This window comes from Phasianus colchicus, chromosome 10 (assembly GCF_987193195.1).
Source record: "Phasianus colchicus chromosome 10, bPhaCol1.hap1.1, whole genome shotgun sequence".
NCBI classification, from domain to species: Eukaryota; Metazoa; Chordata; class Aves; order Galliformes; family Phasianidae; genus Phasianus; species Phasianus colchicus.
Genome location: NC_143445.1, coordinates 13,430,494 through 13,457,647, shown reverse-complemented (window position 1 = coordinate 13,457,647; position 27,154 = coordinate 13,430,494). Strand labels below are relative to the sequence as shown.

General features: G+C 45.1%; 2 protein-coding genes across 3 annotated transcripts in view; one reads left to right on the top strand and one right to left on the bottom strand.

Annotated features, from left to right (window-relative positions):
* The window catches only part of LOC116230865 (D-beta-hydroxybutyrate dehydrogenase, mitochondrial-like), a 17,333-nt gene extending 3,947 nt beyond the window's left edge, over nucleotides 1–13,386 (bottom strand). Inside the window, exons 1-3 of the mRNA XM_031596257.2 lie at nucleotides 13,252–13,386; nucleotides 9,586–9,696; nucleotides 3,151–3,292 (exon numbers count right to left, since the gene is read on the bottom strand). Of these exons, the coding sequence (XP_031452117.1) occupies nucleotides 3,151–3,292; nucleotides 9,586–9,696; nucleotides 13,252–13,338 (340 nt within the window). The 5' untranslated portion in view covers nucleotides 13,339–13,386. The remainder of the gene's footprint in view (nucleotides 1–3,150; nucleotides 3,293–9,585; nucleotides 9,697–13,251) is intronic.
* BDH1 (3-hydroxybutyrate dehydrogenase 1) lies at nucleotides 13,357–27,154 on the top strand. Of its 2 annotated transcripts, none has more exons than XM_031596258.2 (7): nucleotides 13,357–13,500; nucleotides 14,560–14,691; nucleotides 16,571–16,643; nucleotides 18,039–18,149; nucleotides 23,401–23,542; nucleotides 24,339–24,491; nucleotides 25,321–27,154. In XM_031596258.2, the coding sequence occupies exons 2-7, from the start codon at nucleotides 14,609–14,611 to the stop codon at nucleotides 25,788–25,790; spliced, it is 1,032 nt and encodes a 343-aa protein (XP_031452118.2). In that variant the 5' UTR covers nucleotides 13,357–13,500; nucleotides 14,560–14,608; the 3' UTR covers nucleotides 25,791–27,154. The 2 variants fall into 2 exon arrangements, with proteins under 2 accessions (XP_031452118.2, XP_031452119.2); XM_031596259.2 differs by lacking the exon at nucleotides 13,357–13,500 and adding an exon at nucleotides 13,835–13,997.

Genomic DNA, 27,154 nt, shown 5'->3' with positions numbered 1-27,154 from the left:
AGCATAGCAATCCTGAATGTCTCCTCTAAGGCCAGAAGCTGTACTTTAGCTCTGTATGGTTGGATCCTGTTGGCCCTCTTTTATGCCTCTTCTAAGTCCCAGGTTTGTCTTCTCTCATGGCCTTTATCATGCCCTCCTGCATCCTGAAGAGGGTTCAACTTTCTCTCAATTAAGCAAACAAACAAAAAAAAAAAACAGAAAAAACAACTATCTTAGATTTCTACATCTACTTCACAACTGGAATGTGATGCACTACCTGGGAAAGTGTGCAGTATTGATCTGCAGCATCACGGCCCAGTTACCAGCACCTGTACTTCAGTCCACATATTCGGACTCCCTCAATCTTAACTATTGCAGGACATGGCAAATTTACAACCATCCCTTAAACTACTAGAATTAAAAAAATGAACTTCTATTATGCATGCAGTCCCATCAAGATTAAATGGACTGCACTTACCATGAGCTCCTGCACTCAGCCCCTTACATGCCCAAGATTTAGCAGGTCACTGAGCATTTGACCCTTTGAAGTTGTCACTGTAGAAATCCCCATGCAAATACTTTAAGATGGAGTCCACACTTTGTGAAATTGCTGAAGCACAGAACTACAGCCATAAACTGCAGTAAGAACAAACAGAAAAGCTGGAACAAGATAAGAGTTGTCCTAATTAGCTGTCCTGATGTTGTTATTTTTTGTGTAAGTAGCAAGCTTGAATTGGGGCCCCGTTCTACTTTCTGACCCTCTTCTAAGTACTAAGAACACACTTAGGAATAGGAAATAATATTTGTGTACAGGGAGCTCAGACACTGCTATTGCAAGTACCCATACCACACCACCCTGACACAAACTTAACAAACTCTGAAAAATAAATCGGGCTGTTTGCCCAGCCCCTGTTCCACACCTCCTCTGCTCTCATGTATGAAAGTCTTCCAGCCTAGATTTATTTGTGGTGAGATAGTAACCACATATTTTACTAAATACAGTCTAAGCAAGTTGCAACATTCCCCTATTCACCCAGTAAATGTCAATAGAATGTATTCTCCTGGTTCATTTTAAAAGCCCAACCTGCTCTTGCTAGGCTGGCTTTCATGATGTCTATGGTAGCCCTCCCTGTCCTGGTCCCAGCTGAGTTTACTTCCCCTGAAAGCTTCTGGCCAACCCACGTAGAGGGGAACAGAGGAAGTCATGTCCTACCCAGTGATAACCATGCATTCCCTCACAGTCTATCCCAGTCATGCCATGTTACACGCCGAACAAAGAGCTAATGCTTAAATGGTCACAAGGCTGTCTGCAGGACAGTGGTGTGTTCATGGAGCATAGCCTTATCACTATTACTTCTTTAATGTCAAAATTACAGTGGGAACTACATAACTCCGAAGACAAACAGTGGCACTCCCAACATCAGAATGAGTTTAGCCTTATGTACACAGTGGAAAGAGGTAGAGAAGTCTAACACGAGAACTGTTCTGTGCTACCTCCTGCAGGGCCACACTTGGTGTGCAACACACCTCAGTCTGAATACAGACTATATTCCAATACGTTACTGAGCACTATTTATAAGTAAGCTCCAAACCTCAGTCACATGCCTCCTAAAAAGAGGTCTTTACTGCTTTGCAATCTGTGTTGCAGCAACCAATGACAAGGTAAGGCTCTCAAGAGCAGGAGGAACCGGTCCAACTTGCTGACCAAGGGCACAAGCTCTCACTGTTCATTCTGCACACAGTGCTGCATTTATAGGAGCAACAGAGCTGCCCCCTTACAAGTTATCTCGCAGTGGGAAATGGCACCATGCCACCACTGCTGTTGCTGGGTTCTTCAAAAAAGCTTGAGAAACTATGAAATGCGATGAGGGCTGGATGATTGCGTAGGAAGAAAAATCATGCAAAGCATGTGTGGGAACAGAGCTTATATGTAACTCAGTTTCATACGCTTGTTTTAGGAGGAAGGGTGTGCTACATAATTTGCAAGATTAGAGCTCTTATTTACTAGCTTTATGCATTTATATGAATTAGGACAGGCTCACGGTAGCTTCATCCAAGCCTTAGGAGCGATCACCATTCAGCCACACAACCCATTAACGCTGGAGACACAGATGTGAAACTTCGCTCCACCCTCAGCCAGACACTGTAGCTGCTGCCCAGCTTGTTATTCACACAGAGGCTGCACAGAAACCCAGAAAGGGCAAGAAAGCCTCACAGTCTCATTATGTGGGAAGAGGTGAGGTGTCACACAGGCTCTGGTTGTAAGCTCATATCCCATTGCCAAACCACTCATAGAAGCAGTCAGAAGCCCAATCCAGGAGCCAAGCTGTGCTGCAGCAGCAGTGCAATCAGTATTCCCCAGGTACCTCTGCTCCATTCAAGCCCAGTGCAAGGGTAGACATGGAGCATTCTGCCACCTGTATCTTGAGCTGTCTACACTCTCATGGGCTTCTCCTCTCCTGTCTTCCCAGCCCCCCCCACATTCCCAAGAAAGAAGAAACATGAAGGAATTATCTTCTTTTGCATGTTCCTAAGGCCCCTGAACTGGACTCGTGCTGGAGGCTGCATGCAGATTAAGGTGGTCTGTACTGAGCCCATCCTGAATTCTGTCTCATATCACAGCTATAGTGTTACGTGGCAAACTGAGAGCATGGATTGGCACAGCTGAAAAATGATCTAGATTTGGGTCCAGGTCAGTTTCATGGACCAGCTCAGCACCTGATTACACTAGCAGGTTGTACCAATATAGCAATAAGCAGCCAGGGGCCATGGCCTCTCCACAAGCAGGACTGCTACAGAGACATCTGTGAAGCTGTAACAGGAGCATCAGAAGGGAATCAAGGTCTTGCCATCCTATGTCATTATGGTCACTCAGAGACATAAGTTCTTAGGGACATGCTGCTACTCATCACTTTTTACAGGATGTAAGGTTAGAGCCTTACCATCTAATCCAATCTTGGTCTCTTGTTCTGGCACTAATGTGGGCAACATGGGACTTCCCACTGACCCAAATACAGCACTGCCTGACCATCAGGCCTTCAAGATTGTTAATCATGTTTTGGCATTGCAGCACAGGAACAACCTGGCCAGAGTTGGTCCTGATCCATAGGAAGGATTCTGTGAGTGCACCAAAGAATCATCTGGCCCAGAAAAACAAAGATCCCCACACACCTTTCTCTGGGTCTTTCAGGGTCATCTTCACATAATCCACAGCCTGAGCCACCTCCTGGTCGCTGCACACATTCATCTGTAGCACTTTCATGCGATGCGACTTCATGTCCTTCAGCTCCCTGGCTCCGTCTCCATTCTTATCCTGCTCAGCAGAAAAGAAAGATGCCTTGCTAAGGTGGCAGGCATATTCACAGGAACAGGAAATACCACCTATTGAAACTGCATGCAGAGGTGTAAACCTTGTACAGAAACCGGCACATGAGACACATGACCCACTGTGCAACCCACAGCTATACTGCGTTCCCTCCAGCACAGCCCTTACATCTACATCATGACCCAAACCTCTGGAAGGGCCGAAGCCCTTCGTGTTTGCTCCTCATGTGAAGGGTTTCACAATCATAACAATGTCAAATACTGCATCAGCTCAGGATAACTGCAGGTAGCTCTCTGCTGCCCCAATCCCCATGCTCCACTGGTAACTCAGAAAACATTTATACACAAATCAGAGGCTGCTTTTCTAGGTTTAAAAGCAAAAGGCTAATTAGGCACCTTACTCATCTAATTCCAAATTATTGTTTAGCTTCTAATGAGATAGTACTGTCAGAAGGCAAGACACTAGGGTCACCTCTGGTATGCCTACCAGCAAACAGTTTGATGCTACAGGATGCAGCAGAAAGCCTATAACCTATGTAATAGTAATATTTTGCACTAAATATGCAGCAGAACAGGATGCACAGGAAAGCATGAACAGTGAAGATGCCTATAATTTTGTCTTGTATGGCTGAAGCATGAAAGGAGGAAGATCTGTCCAAAGAAACAAGAACAAGGCTCTACCAATAATATGATGGCTTCCTTTCTCTCCTTCTCCTTTCTTTTGTCTTTTCTACAAGTACTTCTCACCTTCTGAAGACCTCATTATTAAAGAATGATAAGGAGATGTTTGAGAAAAGTAACGTACAATTAACTTAGAATAATGAAGATTGTTTTATGAGCCCTTAGCTTCTTAACAGCTTACTGCTGTTATAATCAGACATTCTGTTACTACTTGTTGGTTTGTTGTGTTGTTTGTTGTTTTTTGGGTTTTTTTTTGTATACCAAACCTAAGCGTGGTTTGCGTTTCAAATTTTACCTGGTCACTTCCAGACAGGATAGATAGCCAAGTTCAGTTATCATACAAAAAAATGAAACTGAATACAGCACAGATTAGCCACACAGTTCCTCAGCAGGCTCAAGATACAGTTCACCAAACTACTCCCTGAATTACAGGATCTGCCTTGTTAGGGAGGAAAAAGTTATGAATAGGTGAGTCACATGCCTGGCTGCCACTCTTCCTTTAGTACTTGATACCAACACCCACCCACAGCACAAGGGCAAACAAGGAGAGCAACACGCTGCCTCCACAGCAAAGCTAATGTAAAACTGTAACCACTTGTTTTTTCTACACGCATCTCAAACTACTTTCAATGAGTACAGCATAAACCACCTTGCCTCTACCTTCAGTTTGGTGAATAGTGACACATTATGAAGAAAAAGAGCTGAAATTCCATCCAGGCATTGAGAAAAATCAGGGCACCCCTGCTAACATGAGCATATAATTACTCCAGATTTATGGCAATAGTAGGAATCTGCTTCTGTCCCTATGGCTGCAAATCACATCACAACTGACTTATTTCAAGGTATCACAAAAAGAAAGACTTGAAGTTTTCCAGTGCACAGTGGCTCTTATCTAGCCATGAAAGGAATCTCTAAAAGTGACATTGCAAGTAGTTAATAACACAGTCATCAAAATACTAGATTCCCTTTGAAATGAGTGAAGGTTGTGTGATGTCTCACTGTATTTCTGGAAGATGCTCTTGCATCTCAGCTCTGAATTAGGCAAAGTTCTGAAGAAATTTACTGTATCTCACTGCAAACAAACAACCACAGTTGTAATCACAGAGCACAGAACACACCTTTCCCTGTGTTGTTTTCCTTTTTTTTTTTTTTAATCTTTCATAATCTTCATGATATAAAGAAATAGTTCCACAGTTTGGTTGGTTGTTTTTTGAGAAAAAACTTGCAGATCATGAACTTAAAAATCCAATATATGTTTCAATGTGAATAATACAACTTATTTTCCCCTATTCCACTGCAACCCCATCTGCAAAGTTACCTTCCCAGCTACAAGTTAATTGCTGTTGACAAAACACGGCGATCTTGGAAGACTGATTTCAACAAGAAGACACCATTCCAGACACTATTTAGCTATAAAACCAATAGTTTTATAGTTTTATACCTCAGGGACAGTGAGCACACTGTACAGTTCATACGCTCCCATGGTTCCTCCTCATTTTTTGAAGGCTGGTTTTGAACCTGGCATTTGTTCTTCTTCACACATTGCCTGGTTCCTCTGTCCTTGCAAACAATCCTATCCAAGCTGCCAACAGAATGGGGAGGACCATCCCTGAGCTGCCACCTATCCCACTGGCAGCCCTCCCACACCTCATCACTGTGCTTCTCAGATCTGCCTCAGATCTACCCACATCACACAGCAACTCAGGCACAGCTTTGCTGTGACTGCTTCCCAGAGCGAGATGTGACACGGCGCAGCAGGACATGGGCTGACTCATGGGGTTTGCATCCTCCTGTCACCTTCAGTTCCCTCGCTGCTGCCTACCCACCCATTCCTTCTCCACATTTCCTCAGGAAAAAACGCTTGGTTTTGTCATTACCAGATTTCAGCTACTTGTTTTCAGATTGCAACTGATTTGTTGGCATCATTATGAATATTAATCCCTCAGGGACCTGCAATCCTCCCTGCTCGGCACTACGCACATATTTATTTTTCCTCTATGTGAACTCTGTTCCAGAGCACTTCCAAGAAAATTTCACCGGGGCTGAACAGCAGTCACAGGCTTAGAGTGTAAGTTTGCTCATCAGACTACGAGGGACTGCATCAGAAGCCTTATTTGAGGTGTATTTATTCCTTCCCCTTTAACCACGCTGCTGCTTAGCCAGAATGAGATTAGGCTGACATGGCACAACCTGTTCCCAGTGAACTCATACAGCACACATGACACTATGATCTAGGCATTTATCACATTGACAGTTCTGTGTGTTGCAGCTTCATCTCATTTGCGGAAGGTAAGCTGCCTGGTTGATAACCTCACAGGTCTGCCTCCTTTAGAGACATAGGTACAGTATCTTCTCTTTTTCAGCCTTCTGGAAATGCCCTACCTACCTTCAAGAGTTCCTGAAGATATCACCCATGGTAGAAACCACTTTGGCTCACCTTCTCAATGTAATAAATGTACCAAAAGAGCATTGAGAAAAACTTATTTCCCCATGAGGGTGGTCAAATGCTGGAACAGGCTCCTAGGAGGTAACTGATGCCCCAGACCTGTCAGTGTTCAAAAGGAATTTGGATCACATCCTCAATAATGTGTCAACTTCTGATTAGGACTGAAGCGATCGGGCAGTTGGACTAGATGATCTCTGAAAGTCTTTTCAGCTGAACTACTCTATTCTATTTAATCAGGCCTTTCTGTGACTGGTAGTACATCAGGGAACCTTTAATTCTCAGCATGAAAGGAAGTAAGCAATAATGGAGTACATGTGAACTAACAGGCTGCCATCTACTTCGTGACAACTGCCCCCATACCTGCTCTGACCCTGCAGTGAACCTACAACAGCTCAGGTGTTCTTTGATGAGAGGGTAAGTTGCTTTGCATCTGCCATAAGCAGTTACATGTACACTGCTAATTCTTACAGGGTGGCTGCATCCTTAACCACACTGCATACGCACAGCTTGACTTACTAATAATCACTCACGTGCTCCTATCTTACTCTTCACTAGTGATCTTACCTAACAACTCTCTGCCTTCACCTCTGTCTGTTACTTCATTTGGATCCATCAACCCTTTTCTGTTCTGTGCTTCCTTTTCTTGGAAGAGAAGCTCTAGATTTCATCCCAAACACATTCTACCATTAAGTTTTCAGCAACCTCCTGCTCAAAATTCTGAGGACATTTTCCCCCCATCAACCATCTGAAGCCCAAAGCTGTTCCCACTCTCTACCTTTTCAGGATCAAACACTCAGTTAACATCTTAAGAGTCACCTGCAGACCAGCTATGACTGCTGATGAATTTTCCACTTACACAGTTTAAGCGGTGATCACAATTTTGTCCGAGTAAAAAGCTGCCAGCTCAGATCAGAGAGGATGCCAGCAGCTGCCAGGCCACTCTGGGAACAAGTAATAGTCTATGATCAGAAACATGTATAACTTTTAGTGTCAATAAAGTGAGCAAACAAGGCTCATATTGGGTGCACTTCATTTCTTTATGTGTCTTCAAATCCAGTCTGTTCCTCTCTGCTGTGCAAAAGCGTGCTGCTTTCTGAAAGAGCCTCCTCAGAACCCCTTCTGTCACCTCTCTTCTGTTTCCTACACCTACTCTTGTAGAAAGTGAGCGCCTGACTTGCTATCACTACAAAGACAGACACCCCAAAGTAGCAAATGACATGATTACTGAAGGATTTACAGAGCCTCTGCATGGAAATTTCCAAACAATGGCAGCTTTCCAAGAGGACTCGTTTGTTCTCCAGTTACACAATATGTCAGCTGATAACTTTCCCTGCTGGTCTGGAGGAAGAACGTAACCTCCGCTGAAATCATGCAGGCAAGGATGGCCACACTGCTTTTCTATTGTTCTTGCCCTTCACAATTTTCATCAACCAGTGGTCATCAGTCTGACCATCTGGAGTGGAACAGACATATTCAAATAGCATCTATTCCACTGAGAAGTAGTAAGAGGGCAAAAACAAAGAATTCCACTATCTGTTTAATGTCATCTGTTAGCACTAGAAGTGATGATTGTTACACTGCCAACTGAATTTATTTATTACACTTGATTTACTTCCCTCTTATTTTGGCTTAAGGAAATAGGTAAGTCAGTTTTCCTCTCTAACTCTCCAGTGCATGTACTGATGTGTTAGAAGCAGCACTTGCACCAAAAGAAAATAAAACATCTAAGAAACGACTGAAATAAGGATATAAAGTACCCATCAAGAGAGATGGCAATTGACAGTACTGGACAATACTGCAATTAAAATACTCTTTCTGGTTAAGAGTCACCAGCGGAGTTCCCAAAGGACAAACCTCATTCACTATTTTTCATCAGTGACTTTCATCCATAACGCAGGAGTGTGCATGACAAAAATCAGAGATACAGAGAAACATGGCATAACATGGATGGCCGTGAAGAATGAAGTAGAAGAACAGGACAAAAGTTGGAGTTGAAATAAACCATAGAAAAGCCAGTTATGAGCCTGACACTCATTTTGATTGGTGTGTTTAAGGCAATGGAGGATGCTTAAGAGAAATTATATGGGCAACTTTGTTTAGACTAGAAAACAAATGTTGAGAGAAGCTTTGAGCACACTGTCATTCCATCCAGAGAAGAGATAAGAAATTGAAGATCATTTGATAGACAAACGAGCGGGCATGAACTGATTTTAAACAATTAATGCTGGAAATTACATAAGTTTTGATAGTCTAAAGAGAAAAAAAAAAAAGGATAAAACTGCAAATGGAAGCAGACCGTGCCCAATTTATAGAGGATTACACAACATGATTACCTGCAAGAGCAGGGACTGGGCTGACAGCTCTGCAGCTCCTTCTGATTCAATGTGCCTGAACTGATCTCTTACAATTGATACTACCTACCAAGTAAAATGACAGAAGGTGAGACCTACAGAAGGGTACAGTTAGTTGGTTTGTTCATCTATCCAAAAAGCAGACAGCTTTCAGAGAAGCTGCAGAAGCACTTTGGAAATAAACCCAACCAATGTGGCTTGGAGAGAAGTTTGAGCAAAATGTCCTTAAAGGACAGTGATAGAATGAAAAATAGCAACAGAGATGCCTGAGAAGACATGAAAGCATGGTGCCATAGCAATTTTGAACCACCAGGTTTATTGTGTATTTTGCAGCATTGCTGGGACGTTCCAGCAGCAACCTCAAACCTTGCACACTATTGTGCAAGCTACTGTACAGACATGCAGCTGACAGACAGTCCCTGCCCTAAAGAGCTCAGAATTACAGGAACAACAAGATTCAACAGGTGGATGAAACCCCACCTTACCTCCCACGGGTTTTGGATTAAGACAAATGGAAGCTGCAGATAAAAAGGCTGTTACTTGAGAAAAATATTTCTCTAGTCCAAGAAGAACAGGCTGCCCAGAGAAGCTGTGGATGCCCCATCCCTGGAGGTGTTCAAGGCCAGATTGGATGGGGCCCTGGGCAGTCTGGTCTAGCATTAGGTGGGATGATTGGTGGCTCTTCTTGTGGCAGGGGGGTTGGAGATTCATGATCCTTGAGGTCCCTTCCAACCCTGGCAATTCTGTGAAATTCTGTGAAATTCTGTGAAATTCTGTGAAATTTTGATCAATATAATTACTCACCGCTAGCAAGCATCCAGCAAAAACAGTAAACCCCTTTGCATGAAGCTGTTTTGCCAAGGCATGTCCAAAACCTTTGTCACAGCCAGTTATGAGCACCGCCTTCCCTTCAGCCTGTATGGGGAAAGACAATATGTTATCATCAGACACTGCAATCCTGCAGGTACCAGCAGCATTGAGCTATGCAGCAAAAGAGCAGCATGCAGACCTGCAGCCAGTGTTTAGAAGGTACAGTTAGCAACTAAGAGGCTGTATGGCTGACATGTGCACACTGCGTGGGGCTGAGCTCACCTGGTCTAAGCTATCTGAAAGATGGCCGTTCACGTTAGCAGTCAAACATCCTTGTGAAATTCACAGAGAAGGAAAGGCAGCCCCTATAGAACACCTCAGAACACGTCCAGAAGATCTGGGATAACCTCCCTCCACACCAGAGGGAGCTCAGATAACCATGTCAGATCTGCTGCACCATTCTGGTCAAGTATCACTCTGAAAACAGCATAACGTAAATGCAGCAAAGCCTGGTAATATTTCTCTGCAGCTCAGCTCTCTTTCCCCTGTGCGTGGTGGTGGGCACAGACTCAAGTCACAATGACCACTGACCTGTTTCACTGCAAACTAGATCCAGTGATTTTACGGAACTTCTGCTGGAGCAGCCAGCGTAAAGGTGTAGACAAGATTCCTGTGTAGAAAAATAACCAGCTCCCAACTACCATGAAATCCTAAGTTTATTTTATCACTGGTCTGTAACAACTTGTGTTACCTTGATGCCCTAGCTAAAACTGCAGCTATCAAGTATCACTAGCCAAAACCGCACAGAGGTATTTTAAAATAAATGAGTGATCTATCAGCTCATAGGCATATAAGAAAGAAAAGCACAGAAAAAGTTACAATGACAGTATGTCACCTGTCCAATCAGCACAGCAGCTCTTTTAACTGCAGTGACTATTGTCTGTACCCTTCCTACTCCCACTCTATGCAGTACTTTTCATGCTGTATTTTAGCACACAGGAGTGTGACTACAGCTTAGGGCTTCCTTTTGAAGCACTGAACTCTTAACAGGAACCATTTATCAAATCCCGCAGTTTTCTCCTACATTGTTATCTTCTGACTGACAGCTAAATTGAGAGAGAAGATTTGATACTACATCTGCTTTGACATAACAGGCTTGTGATAGTTCTGAAAACAGAACCCAAAATCCCGAATAGAATTCCATACCAAAACATTGCACATTCATCCTCTTTCTTTGCTTGAAAGCCATCTTACCCTCTCCCTGGCACTACTGTGAAGCAGTGAACCCTTAAGATGTATCTCAACCAGCAGCCACCCAAATGCAGTGCTCCAGACTGCTCCAAACAGAAACCTTATCTGTCAGGTGATAACGTGACATGGCAATAAATGCCTGGAGAATGCAGTAAGGAAGTGAGGTCACTTCCATCCCAGCAGAGGCATTCACAACTAATATTCCCCACTGCCATATTAATGGCATCTGGAATATGAACATTTGTATTTTATACTACCTATGTAGGAATTGCACCATCTTGACCAACCACTGTTTCAGACAGAAACCAAGCAATCCCCAGTGCTCTAATCACTTGTTCTGCTGACATGTGGTAGTGAAATGGCAATAAGGGATAATTGCAGGGTGATAGTGATCAGTTACTGCACATACTTAAATGAGCCTGAGCAAACAGCAACAGGCAAATGGGCAACGCCCTCTCCCATCCACAACTTAATGTTTCAAAGGACAGTCAAGAAGTGAAGTTGAAGTGAGAACTGATGAAAAATCTGTCCTGCATTTATTACATCAACACCCACACGAACACTGATTCCTATAGTCAGACAAAAATGCACCCAGCTACAGGCTAGCTCTACTGAACTGTTAAAGATAGCTACAGCTAAAGGACATAGGCTGAGTGAGAACCAGATACAGTGCTCAGTCTTAACCTACAGTGACACAATATTAAGAAAAACGAGGATCAATAATGAACCAGATCACAGATCTGCCAAGGTTACTTCCCACATTAATTCAGCAACCTGACCCTTAAAGAATGCACCTTTCTTCTTTTTACTCCACCTTACCATTTGCTTTTGAGTCCTGAACACAAAGAACTTCCAGAAAGCAGAAGAAATGAGCAGGACTTAAAGAGCTCTGATCACATCCAAAGACCAGAACAGGCAAAGAAGTGCAGCCCTCAGCCAAAGGCAGCTGCCTCCTCAGTCAGTTTGGTAAGGGCAGCTCAGGTACATGAAATAAGGGAAGACCCATCTGTAAATGGCTGGGCTGTGTTCCTATCTCCATCAAGTTTAACTCACAGCAGCCGTTTTGTTTTCTCTGGTTAAAACAAACAAACAACAACACAACAAACCAACCACCAAGATGTATGCAAAAAACAAGGATGGGGAAAAACCCTCCCAGCAACCTAACAGTGACCAGAAAGGTGAGAAACAATTTACAGTACAGAAGGCTCCTGTGATTGTTAATTATTTGCTATTGTACTCAGAGGCACACACACTCCATAAGCTTTTCCTACTGGGATACGAGTGCTTTGTTAAACAGCAGAACATTTTACCTACATAGGTGATCCATCCAAAGTGTACGCATTTATTGCAACAGAAATTAAGCAAAGCTACTCTGTCAGCCCCAGTCTTCCCACAGTTTCAGAGCTTGCCCTGTCTTTTTCCTTTTCTACTTTGTGCCATGTTATTTTCTGCGTGCTGTTGCCTTGGATGACCTCCCTGATCATTTCCTTGTTATCAGATACGTTAATTTGAAGATACGAACAAGCAGTTACACTGTAAACTTTCCTTGTTCCTTATTTCCAGAGTTAGGAACTTGGGGCTTTCAATCCCAGGAAGAGAAACTGAAGATGTTCTCTAAAGAGGTCTTTTGTCTTTTTCCCAACATGCTGAAACCCCTGCCTGCAGAACAGCCACCAGACACGGGATTCCTTTGCTAGAGGAATCTCCGAATTATTAACTTTCGCGCAGTTCTGGCTAGCACGGACTGCCTGGTTACGATGCACAGGCACTGCCGCTGCTTCAGTACAATAAACATTCACGGGGCAAAGTCGTACAGGCGCGTTAAAGCACCATAAGCCAGGCGCAATCATCACACCTGAAGGCCTCCAAAGGCAAAGGCTGGCGGCCAACTCGTGCACCACCCATCACCTCCACGACGGACGGACACAAACCGCTCCTCGAGTCTCTGGAGAAGGCCGCGGTGCCACCTCTACTCGGGTGGAGGGGTTCCTCGTGGCCCAGAAGGCAGAGGAAGGCGATGGAGGCGCCACGCGGCAGGCAGCGAAGCAGCGGCTGGATCCCTGGAGCTGCGGGTCCGTCCTGCAGCACGACCAGGAGCCGAGCTCCGCGCGACCCGCCGAGACACCCCGCCGGGCTTCCGAGAGCACGCTACAGGAGGCCGGCCGTGCAATTATTCTATTCACGGGGCCTTTTTCTCCGCTACGTTCGCTTCCTAATCTCAACGGCCGTGCGAAGCGCAGCGCAGCCGAACGGCTGACGACGGCCCGGGAGCTCCGGCACGTGCCGGGCTTCGGCGCTCAGCAGCGCGGCGGCCCCTCGCAGCGCCGACACCGCGCCTCCCTCGGCCCCGCACAGCGGCGAGAGGAGTGAGGCCGGCCCGCCGCCCCCCGTCCCCGCCGCGGTACTCACGGGCAGGGCGCGGCGCAGCCGCCGCAGGAGGCGGGGGGCCAGGCACAGAGCGGCGCCCAGCGCCAGCAGCACGGCGGGGCCGCGCATGGCCGCGGCGGTTCGGCCTCAGCCTATGGCCGCCGCCCGTCGCCGCCGCCGCCCGCGCCCGCCCCGGCCCTTCCCCCGGCCCGCCCCCCGCCGCGCCCCAGCAGCCGGGTGAGCGGCCCAGCCTCATTCAAACGCAGCGCCCGGGACGCCCGCCGGCCGCAGGTAAGGGGCTGCCGATGACCTCGCGTGCCCGCGGGGAAGGGGCGGGCGAGCCGCGCCGCTTTTCCTCTTCCTCGTCCTCTTCCTCTTTATCCTCCGGGCCCCGCAGGCCGCGCGGGTAGCGGCCCCGCCGACATCTTCCCTCGCCCCCCTCGCGGGGCCGGGCCGCCGAATGACAGCCGCCCGCCGGGCCGCCCAGGGACGCGTCCACCGCTCGGGCACGGCCGGAGGGCGGCACCGGGACGCCGGCAGCGTTTCGGGGGTTCCCGGAGCCGCCCGGTCCCTCCCAAAAGCGGAGCGACGTAGGCGCCTTTAATGCACACTTTCTAGACCTTTCTTTGCTGAGCTGCGGCCAACGGCAGCTCTTTCATAGCAATTTCAAGTTTAGGCCCGTTTCCAGCAGGCCCTAAAAATGCGGAATTCAACGGAGACGTGCATAAAGCCTGACAATTAGGCACCATTTCTCGGCTGCGGTGAGGGAGACAATGCTCTAAGCTGGGGTGCGTGAGCTGGATCAGCTTTAAACAAAAAAGAAATGAATGCAGTGGACTTTCTGAGCTTAATTCCTGCCCTTGAGCCTTGTTCTCCCCCGGGTTCACAGGGATTCCTGTGCACAGCCCGGTATCATAGCTGCTCCATTACAAGGAAATGCATTTTTAACCACGTGGCTGTATGGGCTGCATTGCTTCGGGTACGTGTAGCACAATGTCACCTGTGCCTCCAGCATCTGTTTTACATCATGTATTGTACTCAAAATAATGAATTCCATGAGTAAATAACTCAGTTTTCAGTTGTTTCAGAGAACAATCTAAGATGCAGTAAACAAAGAGAAACAGACGTTTTCTTTAAGTGACTTCCTGCTTGTCAGCCCGTCTCTCGTCTTTTCCTTGTTTAAAAGCGTGTTGAGGTGGCTGAAGGTTGAGCCATTTATCTCAAGATGAGGAACCGCAAGGGGGAAAGATGAGTTCCTTTGGACTTTATTTTGTCTTTAAAATGTACAGAGTCAGCATGACTTACAAAATAATTGAGCAACTAAAGGTGAGGCGCTATCTTGCCTTGCAGAGCTAAGGAAGAGCAGGCTCGCTGTTGATAGAGCGTATTGATCGGAAACATGTTGGCAACCAAGCTGTCCCGTCCTCTCCTGAACCTCCCTGTAAAAACCCTGACTTTCAAGAATCCAGGGAACAAGTTCAGGTAAGTAACTTTGTAGAGAAGAAGAGCGAGATCTTGAGTAAAGTGTACATCAGGGGCTTACTTGATTTCAGTGGGGCAGTTTATTTACAGAGTGTCAGAACGGCTGAGGTTGGGAGGGCCCTCCAGAGGTCATATGGTCAACCTCCATGCTCAAGAAGAACAAGGAGCTGTTTGCCCAGGACTGTGCCCAGGCTGCGTTTGAAAGTCTCCAAGGATGGAGATTCCATGACCTTTTGGGGCATTCCTGAATATCAGCAAGTAGGCTTTGGTGCAGTGCAAGGAACTGTCACGTTTCTATAACTTTAATTAAGTGATAATTAATCATGTAAAATGGGAAAGTTGATGAGAATTTTAGTGAGAAAGAAAGGTAGGTTGAATAACAAAGCTGTTTTGTTTTTTTTTTTCGGAACATAAATAGGCAGAAAATTATTTAATTCTAAATCTAGCTCTTTAAAAAAATCAAAAGCAAATCTTTGTACCGAATGAGAACCCTGCTAGTCCAAACCCAGAGCAAATTTCACTGTCTTTAGAACAGGGTTCCCACACAACAGTGTGCATGCCACTGATTGTAGAGTGGTCTGCTAAGCAAGAATTTACACCTTCAGTGTTGTTCCACTGCTGTTGATAATGACATCACACTATCAAGGTTGGCTCTTGAGACAGAGCTGTAAAGAGCAAAGATAGCTAACCTGTTAGAGATTTCCTATACCGATCAGCAACAGACATCTGTTGTATCATATGACTGTAGATCAGCTCCCTTTCCACCTAGTTCAAAGCTTCTGCTCTATTAGAACCTTTCTCTAGCCTTGTTTTCTGAAGATGCAGCTCAGAAGCCAGTGTCTGCAGATTGCAGTTCAGTGTTGCATAGGTCACCCTGGGAGTGCCTGTGATGTCTGAGCAGAGATAATTGTGAGTGATTAAGCAAATTCAGCCTCGAAGAGGAGCTCTGCTAAAGGATAGATGTTATCAGAGGAACCAGAGAACAGCTGAAATACAGTGTATCTGGAGGAAAGCAAGAAGGCAGCAGGCCATGGCAGTGCTCAAAGCAAACTGTGAAAAAGCTGATAGAGTCCAGAGAGGTGGCTGGCAGGTCAGAGGGCACGGTCAGTCTGGTGTGTTCTCTAGACCCAGCTTTGCTGGATTATAGCAAGGCCTAAGATAAGATGCTACTGGTAACAAAGCTTTTCTAAACAGATTCTCCCCTGGAAGGCATTGTTGCTTTGCTCTGATCTGTATTTTTGAACACACTGTATATTCCTCAGAGTCAAACATACTATGCAGAGTAGCTTTAGATCTGCATGGCACATATTGCACAAAAGCATCTTTGTTTTAACAGCTGCTAAGAGGGGATATGAGATCTAAGAGGATCTAATGGGTACACACTGCAGAAGTGTCATAGATGACAGAAGGGTGGAGCTGTGTATAAAAACAGTAGATAATTAAAAGCAAATCAGCATTAGGATGGATATCAGAGACAGTGCCATAGCAGCGTGCTTTCAATAGGTGAATGTATAACTTCCACTGCTCCTGCTTTGTGAGAGCATGGTTGCTGTTGAAAATGAAAGCACTGTACTGCCCATTTTGCAGGTGGAGGCAACTCTGTGCATTCAAACCAGGAACTGTTTTAGAATTCTCATCTATATCCAAACAGGTCCAGCAGATAGAAATAGCATCAGAGTCTTGGGAGAAACAAGTGTTTCCTACTGTAGGAAGCAGACAGGCTTAGACTAAGGAGAGCTGTAGATGAGGTTGTCTATTCAGATGACAGTCCACATTATGTATAAAGGCAACACAATATTCTTTTTTTCATATGTAGCACCAAGGTATGAACAGGATATTCCATGCTTGATTGTTCCATGTTGCTGTTTTTCTTTAACAGACCCGTGCAAAAATTTTGCTTCCCTCTCTTGTCCTCATGTGGCAGCCGCTCTTATGCAAGTGAGGTTGATCAGGTGAGTATTATTGTAGTTTCCAAGATCTAGTTCTGCTGAGCTGAGGCTTTAAGCTCTCTGGAGCCTGGTGACCAAATTCTTCTTTCCTATTTGCCAGAATGACTCTGAGCTAGACCTCTTCAACATACTCCACATTCTTTCCTAGCAGAGAGATTCCATTGACGCAACATGGTACATGCTACTAAGGATAGCAGTAAACAATCAGACTGGTGTTTTTTTTCTATTTCTGGAACTTACTCAGCAGATGAAATCTTCCACCTTAGAGTGGAGGGAATTTGCATGACAAGTTCTTAATAAAGCACTCTTTCCAGAGTATGGTTGTATAAAGTGATGTAAATAAATTGGAGCGTCCTCACATCTCGCTCTGGAGACTGACCCTCTTCTTTAATAGCTCTTTCCTTGAAGGCACTAACTTAACAGAAAAAAAGTGCAGAACATCCTCTTTCCTTTTGCCTGGCACTGTAACATGGCACAGAACTCAGCTCTGTAACAGTACCAGAGCATGCACATTTTGTCTGGGACAGAGTCTCAAAGGAATTCATATATGGCCCTTGTGATGTCAGGCTTCTGGTGTAACTCTCAGTCCTCTTGTATCTTGGGAAATGCCAAGCTTCTAGTTTTAACAGAGATAAGCTGAAATGAGTTGCAAACAGTCATTACTAATCCCACCCACAGCAGCACCTTGCTGTATACACACCTGGTGCTGCTAAAACGGTTGATACATGATGCAGTTCTTAACACAGCACTTGACTGCTGCCTCTCTTTGTGAGATGGCAAGGTATTTGGAGAAGGAAAGAAGTGTACTACTTATTTTTCAAACCTGTAATTTAAATAGAAGACTAATCACTGATTGATCTTAATTTCAACTATACAAGCCTTGTGATCCTACTTAGATCTTAAAATGAGGGTTTATGTGCTGGAAAGATGAAGACAAACAAGCAGTCAGTAATATTAACCTGTTGTCATCTTCTTCAGTCAAACTATATTCCATACACCCTACAGGCTGCAAAATAGGGAAGAGTGGATTCCTGCCTGCTCTGAAAATACAACAGTTCCTACTGAAGCAAAAACATGTTTTGAAATGTGAAAATAAAGCAGACAGTTCCCAAAATGGATATGAACTGCCAGAGAAGCTGGTTTACTTGGTCTCTTTGCTTTGAAAGCCTATTGCCAAAAGTGCTGGGAGGACAGCAATCCTACCTCACTGGAGTGATTTTTGGCATGAAGCCTTAGTTTCCTGTCTTCTGGAGGCACTGTGTGGCAGTAGCTGGCAATGAACGTAGAAAATGTGCCTAGAACAGGTTGCTCCTGGCCAAGGACACTATTTGTTCAGTGCACACAAATCACTGTTTCTGATTACTCGGTTCCAGGGCATTGTTTTGTTCTGTCTTGCAGATTGGCAGCAGAGCTGTGCTTATAACAGGCTGTGACTCTGGGTTTGGATTTGCCTTGGCCAAGCACCTACATGCTAAAGGCTTCATTATCTATGCTGGCTGCCTGCAAAAGGTAGGAAAACCAGAAGCTTTATTCTTCATCTGTGGCATATGAACAGACACACAGTAAATCCTGTTTTTCATCTCCACAACATCTGGCCAAGGAGAGGGAGGGTTGTTGGTCACACAAAAGAAAATGCACATGTGCTTGAATTCATGGAGCATTACCTGGTCTAGACCATAACAAGAGCTCATCAGGGTTTGGAAATGGTCCTATTTGAATTAAGACATCCTGGTCTTTTTCAAATACAATTGACTCAAACCCCAAATCTGAGTTTATAGGCTTACCTGTAAATGATTTGAGGATTGGTTTAGTTTGAACCTTTGGAGCTGCACTCAGTTTATACATAATTATGCAGAGTTTATTTTGATTAGTCATGACATCCAACAAACCACTAGTGTTTTTATAGTATGTGGTATGAGTATTTTCTTTTACATTCATGAGCACAACCATGCTGCAGTGCGCACTGCAGGTACACACTGAAATCACTGTGAAAGCAATAGTTTCAGTAGTGCATATGAGGCACAACCAGGACACACATAGTTCAGTGATGCAGTCTTCAGTTTGCTCTCCAAGAGCAGTCCAAGTTACCTGGTCATGAAGAATGAGAGCAAGCTTTAGCTTCTCCTTAGGAGGCTTTTCTTTTTCAGCTGCATTGTCATTTCCCAGTAGAAACCAAGCTTACTTCTCAGGATATCCTGGGGTGAATCAGTTATTTTGATCCTAATCTTTTTAGTTTACTTATAACTACTTAGGAGACATTCACAGTGATATTATTTAAAGAGACTTTATCGGGTGCTTCTAAAAGTATTATCAATATTCGTTCTGTTGTTAGTCTTGCCATTATCACAACATTTTGCTTGAATTGTTACTTTCTACCACAATTTGAAAAGTGTGTTTAGGTTGCTCTATCACTTGTGGTCTCAGCTTTGAGTCGAGGGTTTATTTTTTTTAACTTTGGCTCCCTCTACAGGCTTCACAGCTAAACAGGATACCTGCTATAAACTGCTACTTTTTTAAAGACAACGAGAAGAGAAAGAATAGAAGAGTTCTTTTTTTGCAGATTTTTTTTCACCATGCTTTTTTAACTATAAATAAGCATTGGAGAAGATAATACTGTAGACTTAAAACTACTGTTCAGAATAATAGCCTGCCTATACATTGGCAGTAGCCAAAGATCTCAAAGCCACAGGGTTACTCCTCATTTCACTTCCTTCTGAGCATCAGAAAAACACAAGTATGTGTTTAACTGTTGCTGAAGCTTCCCTTCTATTTTGGTGTCTTCAGTATTCATGCTGCTGAATGCATGTGTAATGCTACTGTGTGATGGAAAGTACAGCAATGGTTATGGAGTAACACAATCCTAGACTACAGCAAATCAGAACAAGCCCTGGACACAGAAACAAAGGGAAAAAAAACAAAAAAAAACTGCTTAAATTTAGAAAGCTTTCAGTAGGCAGGGATCTCCACTAAAGTGCCTTTACCTCCACTGCCAACCCTTAAATGAGATCTGGGAAGGGTTGCATCCTGGCTCCACCTCTTCCAGTCACTCAGGTGCATTGTGTGCACCTGAGCTCCCCTGGATTGGCCCTGCCTTCCCACCAGGTCTCAATCAGTGCTTCAGGCCATGACTTAGCATTTCCACTACAGCATGTTAGTGGAAAATATTGGCCTCTGACAGTTTCACCATAAGCTGACATGAAGCAGCATGCCAGAACTCTTTGATCAACATTTGTTTCCTCTGCAAGAATCAGCAAAAATCTTTACTGTATCCCTGTGTAATTGACTGTTGATTTTTTAGCTGCATTCATATGCTATGTTCCAAAGTCTGTGTGACCATGGCAAGACTGGTAACAGCAGCTGTCATCAGAAAAATGCTATAAATGACACAGTCAGCAAATTGGTGTACTAGGTGTCTTCAGATCATATTCATTATGGAAAAAAACAGGCTCATAATCCTGCAGAACTAAACTCCAAGACACTGAGCTGATTTCTGTTTATGTTACAGGTTTCATTAGCAAAACTGTGAGCAGAACCACGTGCTATAAAATCAATGTTATTGTTGGTGGTGCTGATTTTAGGGGCAGAACAATGCTAGCATTTATTTTGGCTCTAGAGTGAAATAAAGGTGGAAATACGAAGCATTGTATTTTGCTTGTAAACTGGATATATTTGACCTTGCTCTGACTGAGAGGAAATGAGTATGAAACTTCAGTGTTATTTTCACATGACTACTTGTCAGAGCACAGCTGCACATCAGGAACACACTCCAGCTCAGGGCACTGTCATATCCCCAGGGTATGCAGTCTCCTCGCAGATGCAAAATGTGTGCAGTGCTGACTCTTTGTTAGGAGCGTTTCCTAGAGCGGGCAGATCCTGAGAGCCTGACTATACTTTTTACTGAAGGAAATCTGAGGGGTTTTTAAAGTCATGACTAAGGGCAGCCCAAGGATGCATCTGTGCTAACAGTGCTAATTCACTAGTTTCACTATTTTCACTAACAAATGTTAGTTTGAGAGTTATATTGATTCTTCATTGCCAAAAGACAGTGGATTCAATGAACGATCACACTGCAGCTGTCTTGTTTTTCCTCTTTGGTTAATAGCTGGACGAGCCAGCTGACACAAGCTGAAGAAGGTATTTTTCCATCAGTATCTGTTACCAGTGGACATGTGATGTTTGTCACTACTGTCAGGAGTGCTGTGGGATCTCTGCTTGCTTTGCGTTGTGTGCTCAGGTCTGTTGAGGCTTGCAGAGGGTGCAGAACCAGAGGTTATGTGGTCAACCCAGGGTGTGAGTTACTGGAGGGCTCAGAAGGAGTGCTCAGAGCCACGTGCCACTTCAAGGACACAGTGAGAAAGATCCGAGCTGGAGCTGTGGGCTGCAGGGAGTGACCATGGAGAGGGAAAGATGAGACAGTGATGCCAGAGCTGAGACCTCTTGCCATGGGGTCAGTGAACCTTGGGGCTGACAGCAGAGATGCAGTGGTCTCTTGGCAGAGGGTAATAAGATCCTTCCACTGCTGCTTGTGGGCCAAGGGGTTGAGTCCTGTGCCAGGAGTGCATGACACCATCACAGGGTACCTGAGTGAAACACCACCCATCTGCCCTTCCTGAAGAGCCAAGGGAATGACCCTGTGTGCCTGGGTTAGTGTCCAGAGTTCAGCACTCAAGTCAGCATCCCTTCCCAGGGTGTCCCTGTACAAGCACCTAGCTGCATAAGGGTGGGAGGCAGGAGGGGTGTTGGCTTGCTGAGACAGCTCTGTGAGGGAGGAAGAAGATGCTGTGAAGTTCCCCGTAAAGCTTGTGAGGCCTCTGAGGCTGCTGTGGTTATGCAAGGAGAATTGAATGCTTAAGAACCAAGTTCACTGCTGCACATCTTTACCAGAATTTCTGACATGTTTAGCCATGTGCCTTTTCCACCTTGTGCTCTCATGGTTTTCTTCTGTGGGAGGTGATTTCATAGATATGGGACAGGGGAAAGAAGCACATTGGCCTTGCTGTTGTCCATTGTCTCTTAGCTATCGCTGCTGATTCTAAGGGGCTTGCATGCTTGCTGATTCCCTCTTGGCATTCCCACATGTGCCTTTGGTATGCTTTTCGGTGCTTTGCCATGCACACTGACTTGAGCACCAAAGTGGGTTTGAGTGAGCAACAAACAGCATAAAACTCTATTTTCAGTCACTGTAAAACCAAACGTCATTAAACTATGCATGGGGCTTTTCGTGGCTCAATTCCATATGCAGTATGCTTCCGTATGAAGTGAGTGCGGTAAATGCCTTTTCTTAAAGAAAAGCACTAAACAGTATTAATGGTCTGCTTTGGAATAAGGGAGGGTGCAGAAGGATATGCAGGAGAGACCAGGCACTTAAGTTAATGAATTTCAGGGTACTGTGTGTGAGCACGGCAGATAAGCAGAGGAGCAAGAGGAGCCAGGAGGTGTGTTGAAAGATAAGGTGGCACTGAGAGCAATCTATGGTCACCCTTGTGGCCTCATCTACACTTCTGCCTTGTAAAAGCTGAGGAGTGAAGAGCACTCTGATGCTTACCTACTGATGCTAACAAAGTAAGCAGGGCTGCCTGAAGGAATGAGAGCTCAGCTAGGGGAGCAATCATCAGATCGTTCTGTGGAACATGCTTCATGGCTAGCCTGTTACTGGGGAGTAAAAGCTTCTAGTGAGGGATGATTTTGAGGGACATGGGGCATTTCTTACAGTAAAGACAGAGATGTTCCAAAAAAGTGTTTATTTTCAGATTCAGATAATCACTATCCTGTACAAAAGTACCCCAGCATGGCCAGCACAGCCCAGTAGCTCATAATCATGAAAGCAATTCAGGAATAGTTATGAACTCCTATTAATATTCTCTGTCTGTGTCCTTGTAGCACCATAGCAAAACTAGGCTGCAAGACCACTGAAGTAGCATACCGAGGGCATGGCAGCCCTGTTGCTTGCTCATGTGAAAGGTATCTGAGGGGTTGGCTGCAGTTGCATGGCTGGACCATGAGCAGATATATATGTGTAAGCTGGGGGCTCTGTTGCTCTGAGATGAGGAAAAAAAGAGTGGGGATGGGAAGCAGGAGTGAGAAGTAGCTTGTGGAGAGAGAAGAGAGTAAGATACTGGAGAAGACTCCTGGGGAATTACTACCAGGCAGGTTGGCCAGACATTTGATGGTTGTACTCTGTAGGAGTCCATTGGAGGCAGCAGAGTCTCCAGGCAGCAGGAGCTGCATGTACAGATCAGCTGAAGGGAGAGAGCAGTAGGCAGGCAGTCCCTCTAATAGGACTGTTGCTCCCAGAGCTGGCAGTGTGACTGAGAAACACATGCAATGTATGTGTGCAGCCACTCACCAGCTATTTTATACCACACCACAGCCACACTATATGTTGTGCACCAAATGCAGGCAAAAGTGGCAGTGGTACCACACTGACACTGCTGTGGTGGTGGATCATAGCTTGATGTCAGGAACTTGTACTGGGCAGGAGTTAAGTTGCTGGGGTAGATCCAGCTCTGCCTGCTTCCCAAGGTCAAAGCAGTTGGTACCAGCTGACTTAATGGCAGAGCTGATGGCCAGATGGCTCAGGGAATGGTGTTCTTCTGCAGAAACATCCCTGTTTGTCTCCTTTCTCTTTGAACTGCAGGACTGTCCTGATAATGCTGTCTACCCTGCATACTCTCTTTTGCTTGACTTGGTGGTTGGTGTGTTTTTAATCTTCTACACAACTCTTTGGCCAAATTCAAACCAGCTCTTTCTTCCCCTCTAGAATAAGGGAGAGGGTGGCTCCAAGGAGCTGGACAACATGAACAGTGACCGAATGAGAACTGTGCAGCTCAACGTCTGTGACAGCAAAGAGGTGGACCGAGCAGTGGAGCATGTGAACAGCAGCCTGGAAGACCCAGAGAAAGGTGGGTGCATTCAGTGGGCTGTAAGGTCATATGCAGATAAGTGACAAGAGCTCCCTCAGCTGGGCTCTGAGAGCATTTTCAGGGCATGCTTCAGAAGCTGCGCTTGCGATTGGAGGGCAAAAAGCTTTGAAGAGCAGCAGTGTGGAGCAAATGATCTGTTTAAATGTGCCATATCAGAATGCAGCTTCCCACTTGTACCATAAGATGACATCTCCAGAAAACAAAACAAAAAAATCACTCTGCTTTTTCTCAACTAGCTCCTATAGGGGACATTAGCAGAAATTGGGGTGCTGTTTCAAGACCCTGGGATTAGTGCTTTATTCTTGTGACCTGAGATTTCTTGTGACTCCCTTTATGGTATAAATCCCAGCCAATGTTCAAAAATTGGCAAAGGAAGTAGAGAGGTTATTCAAAGGATTTCTCATGAAGCTGGCTATTGCTAATGCTATTTTAGATGTTACCATAAATGTCAAAGTTCAAGGGGTAGCTGTACCTGTCTCACTCTAATGAGCAAATTTTGCTCCAGTATGGTGAAAATCCCAGTTGCTCATGCATTCCTGAAACCATTCCACCCTTTGTCAAGCTACATTTTCCTCATTACTTTCTGACTGATCCTGATTGTGGATTTATTTGCTCAGAATACTTAAGTCTCACTCTGGGCTCTTTTCTATCTGGCTTCATCACTACAGGTCATAAGTGCTGTGTTAAATGGTTCAATAATCTGTTAGAAAGCTTTTCCCAAACTGATCTCATTTGTCTCAGAGAGGAGATGATTTATGTTTGATTTGTCTTCTAGGGCTCTGGGGGCTGGTTAACAATGCTGGGATCTCCACATTTGGGGAGGTAGAGTTCACCAGCATGGACACCTACATGGAAGTGGCTGAAGTGAACCTGTGGGGGACCGTGCGAACCACCAAGGCTTTCCTCCCACTCATCCGGAGGTCAAAAGGTGAGTGATCTCCTCCTGACTGGCATTCTGTGAAATGGATCTCTCCTTTGTCCCATGTCTTGCTGGACACCTGGACTTTATGTGTCCCAGGGAGCATTTCTTCCATCATGGAAATGTAGCTGTCCTTGTGGTCAAACCTCTTTTTAGTGCAACTCAGCATAGAGCACTGACAGTGTGTGATGTGCAACCTCTGATTAGGCTGCAGCATCCACAGTCTCCTAGCTCTCTACTACCAAAATGGGTGGCTTCTGGTGAGGAGAGGGTGCCCAGCTCTATTTCTGAAGCCACAATTCAGCTGTCATGTAGGAAAAGAAGCATCGGACTTACAATGCTTTTCCCAGTTGTGGTACAGGAGCAATCACTTTTGAGAGGCAGGCAGTATAAGACACCATTGGGCTCCTGAATATTGTGCCTTAGCCTTGCAAAAAAACAAGTTTAGTCTTGGTGACAGAGGTTTGCTTTGATGCTGCTTCCTCTTGTCTGAGCTCAGTCCTGATTGCTGCTGGACAATCCTGTTTCTCACTATGCAAGTTCTGTCCAGCCTCTTCTGTGTTCCCCATAGCTCTTTGCTTTCTGCATCACCATGTGCCTATGCTGGCATGTAAAGGGAGCACCCCGCAGGGGGCTTGTTTTCCTGCCTGAAGGCTGCTATGTAGGACAGCAGAGCTCAGACACAGCTCAGACAGAGCTCAGCAGCAGGTCTGTCAGGCAGCTCTTAGAGATATGCAGAGTGAACTGGATGCACTTTCATGAATCTGGTGGGTGGTGTACGTCAGGTATCTGGTCTGCACTTGTCAGCTCAGCTGTGCTTTCCCTGGCCTCTGCCTAGGTCGTGTAGTGAACATCAGTAGCATGATGGGTCGGATGGGCAGTCCTGCCCGGTCACCATACTGCATCACCAAGTTTGGTGTGGAAGCCTTCTCTGACTGCCTGCGGTACGAAATGCAGCCCCAGGGGGTGATGGTCAGCATCGTGGAGCCTGGCAACTTCATAGCTGCCACCAACCTGTACAGCCCCGAGCGCATCAAAGCCATAGCCGATAAAATGTGGGACGAGCTCCCCGAAATCGTGCGCAAAGACTACGGCAGAAAGTACTTTGATGAGCAGGTCAGCAAGATGGAGACGTACTGCAACAGCGGCTCGACAGACACCTCGCCTGTCATTGAAAGCGTCGCCCACGCGCTCACTGCCACGGCCCCCTACACTCGCTACCACCCCATGGATTACTACTGGTGGCTGCGCATGCAGATCATGACCCACATGCCTGCAGCCATTTCGGATCGGCTCTATGTCTATTGAGGCCTCACACTCCTAGGTTACCCCAGGGGGGCATTTTGTTTTAAGGAGAGCATTGTACACAATTCCCATTTTTTAAATTTTTCTAACCTCATTTCAGAGTACTGTAGCTCTAAAGGGTTCATTTAAACATCTGACAAAACCTACAGGGCAGTAACTTGCAAGGGATGCTTCGTAGGCAGGAATGTATTATGTTCACAGGGACGTTGTTTCTTTGCTATTTATTTCATGTGATCTTTTTATTTTCACCTCAAATGCTGAGAAAAAAATCATTATTTAAATTGCAATTGCTCTGAAATGGTATCAAAATAATTTCTTCTGTTGATCATTCACAATCTTCAGAATTCCTGCTTAAGACGCAGCCTTCACACCATATAGCAGAGGCACTCCATGCTGTAGAGGCAAACCACTGCCTCCTGATGACTGTGAGTATCCAACAGGCTTTTTTAGGCCTGGTCACAGTAGCCCAAAGCAAAGCAGAGGCTTTTTTAATTTGGGGATCAGAACTCAAAACACAGCGTTGCAACGAAGCAACTGACCATATCCCTTTTTCTCTTAGAATTATACCAATAATTACTAGAGAAAGGAACCAGACTGCTTTTTTTGCGTGCTTTCTTGCAAAGCAAGGAGTTCAGTGATCAAGGGACTCACTCTGGCAGGCCTCTCCCACAGAAGTTTCTTAATCATACAAGCATTCCCATGAGCATGAGAAGCTTTAGTGGCAGGACTGCAGTCATCAGGATTGGCCCATTGTAACATTTCTCTTCAACAGTAGTTGAACATCAACTCCAGACTTCATTTGGAGTGGAGTTTCACTCCACCTCCTGTAATTTGAGAGGGTCACCGTTGATCAGAGGGAAGCAAAGAGGGTTTTAGTAGCATCAGTGAATGCCATTTTTGCCAGAGACCTCAGTGTGTTACAGCAAAGTATTTCTGCAGCACCTTGCACAGAAGGGCCTTAACCCTCTTCAGGGTCTGTAGGCACCATCGCAGTGCAAGTGCTGGCCATTGAAGGATTCACCAAGCCGAAGTACCTCTAACAGGATATAAATCTAACAAAACGTCCATAACATAAGAAAAGTAACTTTTAGAGCAGTTTCATTTCTGTGATGGTTATGTTTACATATCTGTGAAACATTTGTTTTGTACTGAAAGGAAAGGATAGGAGAAAGAAAAAGCCACAAAAGAGCCTTTCATGGGGAAGTGTGGAAAGAGTTAATTTGTTTAAGCTCAAAAGGCAAAAAACAAAGTAATTATAATAACTATTGTTAGCAAGTTGAAGAGAAGGGATCTCGTGCTCTAGTGACATACCATGACATGATTGAACTCCTTTGGCTTAATAAATGTGTACATGGATGGTAACAGAA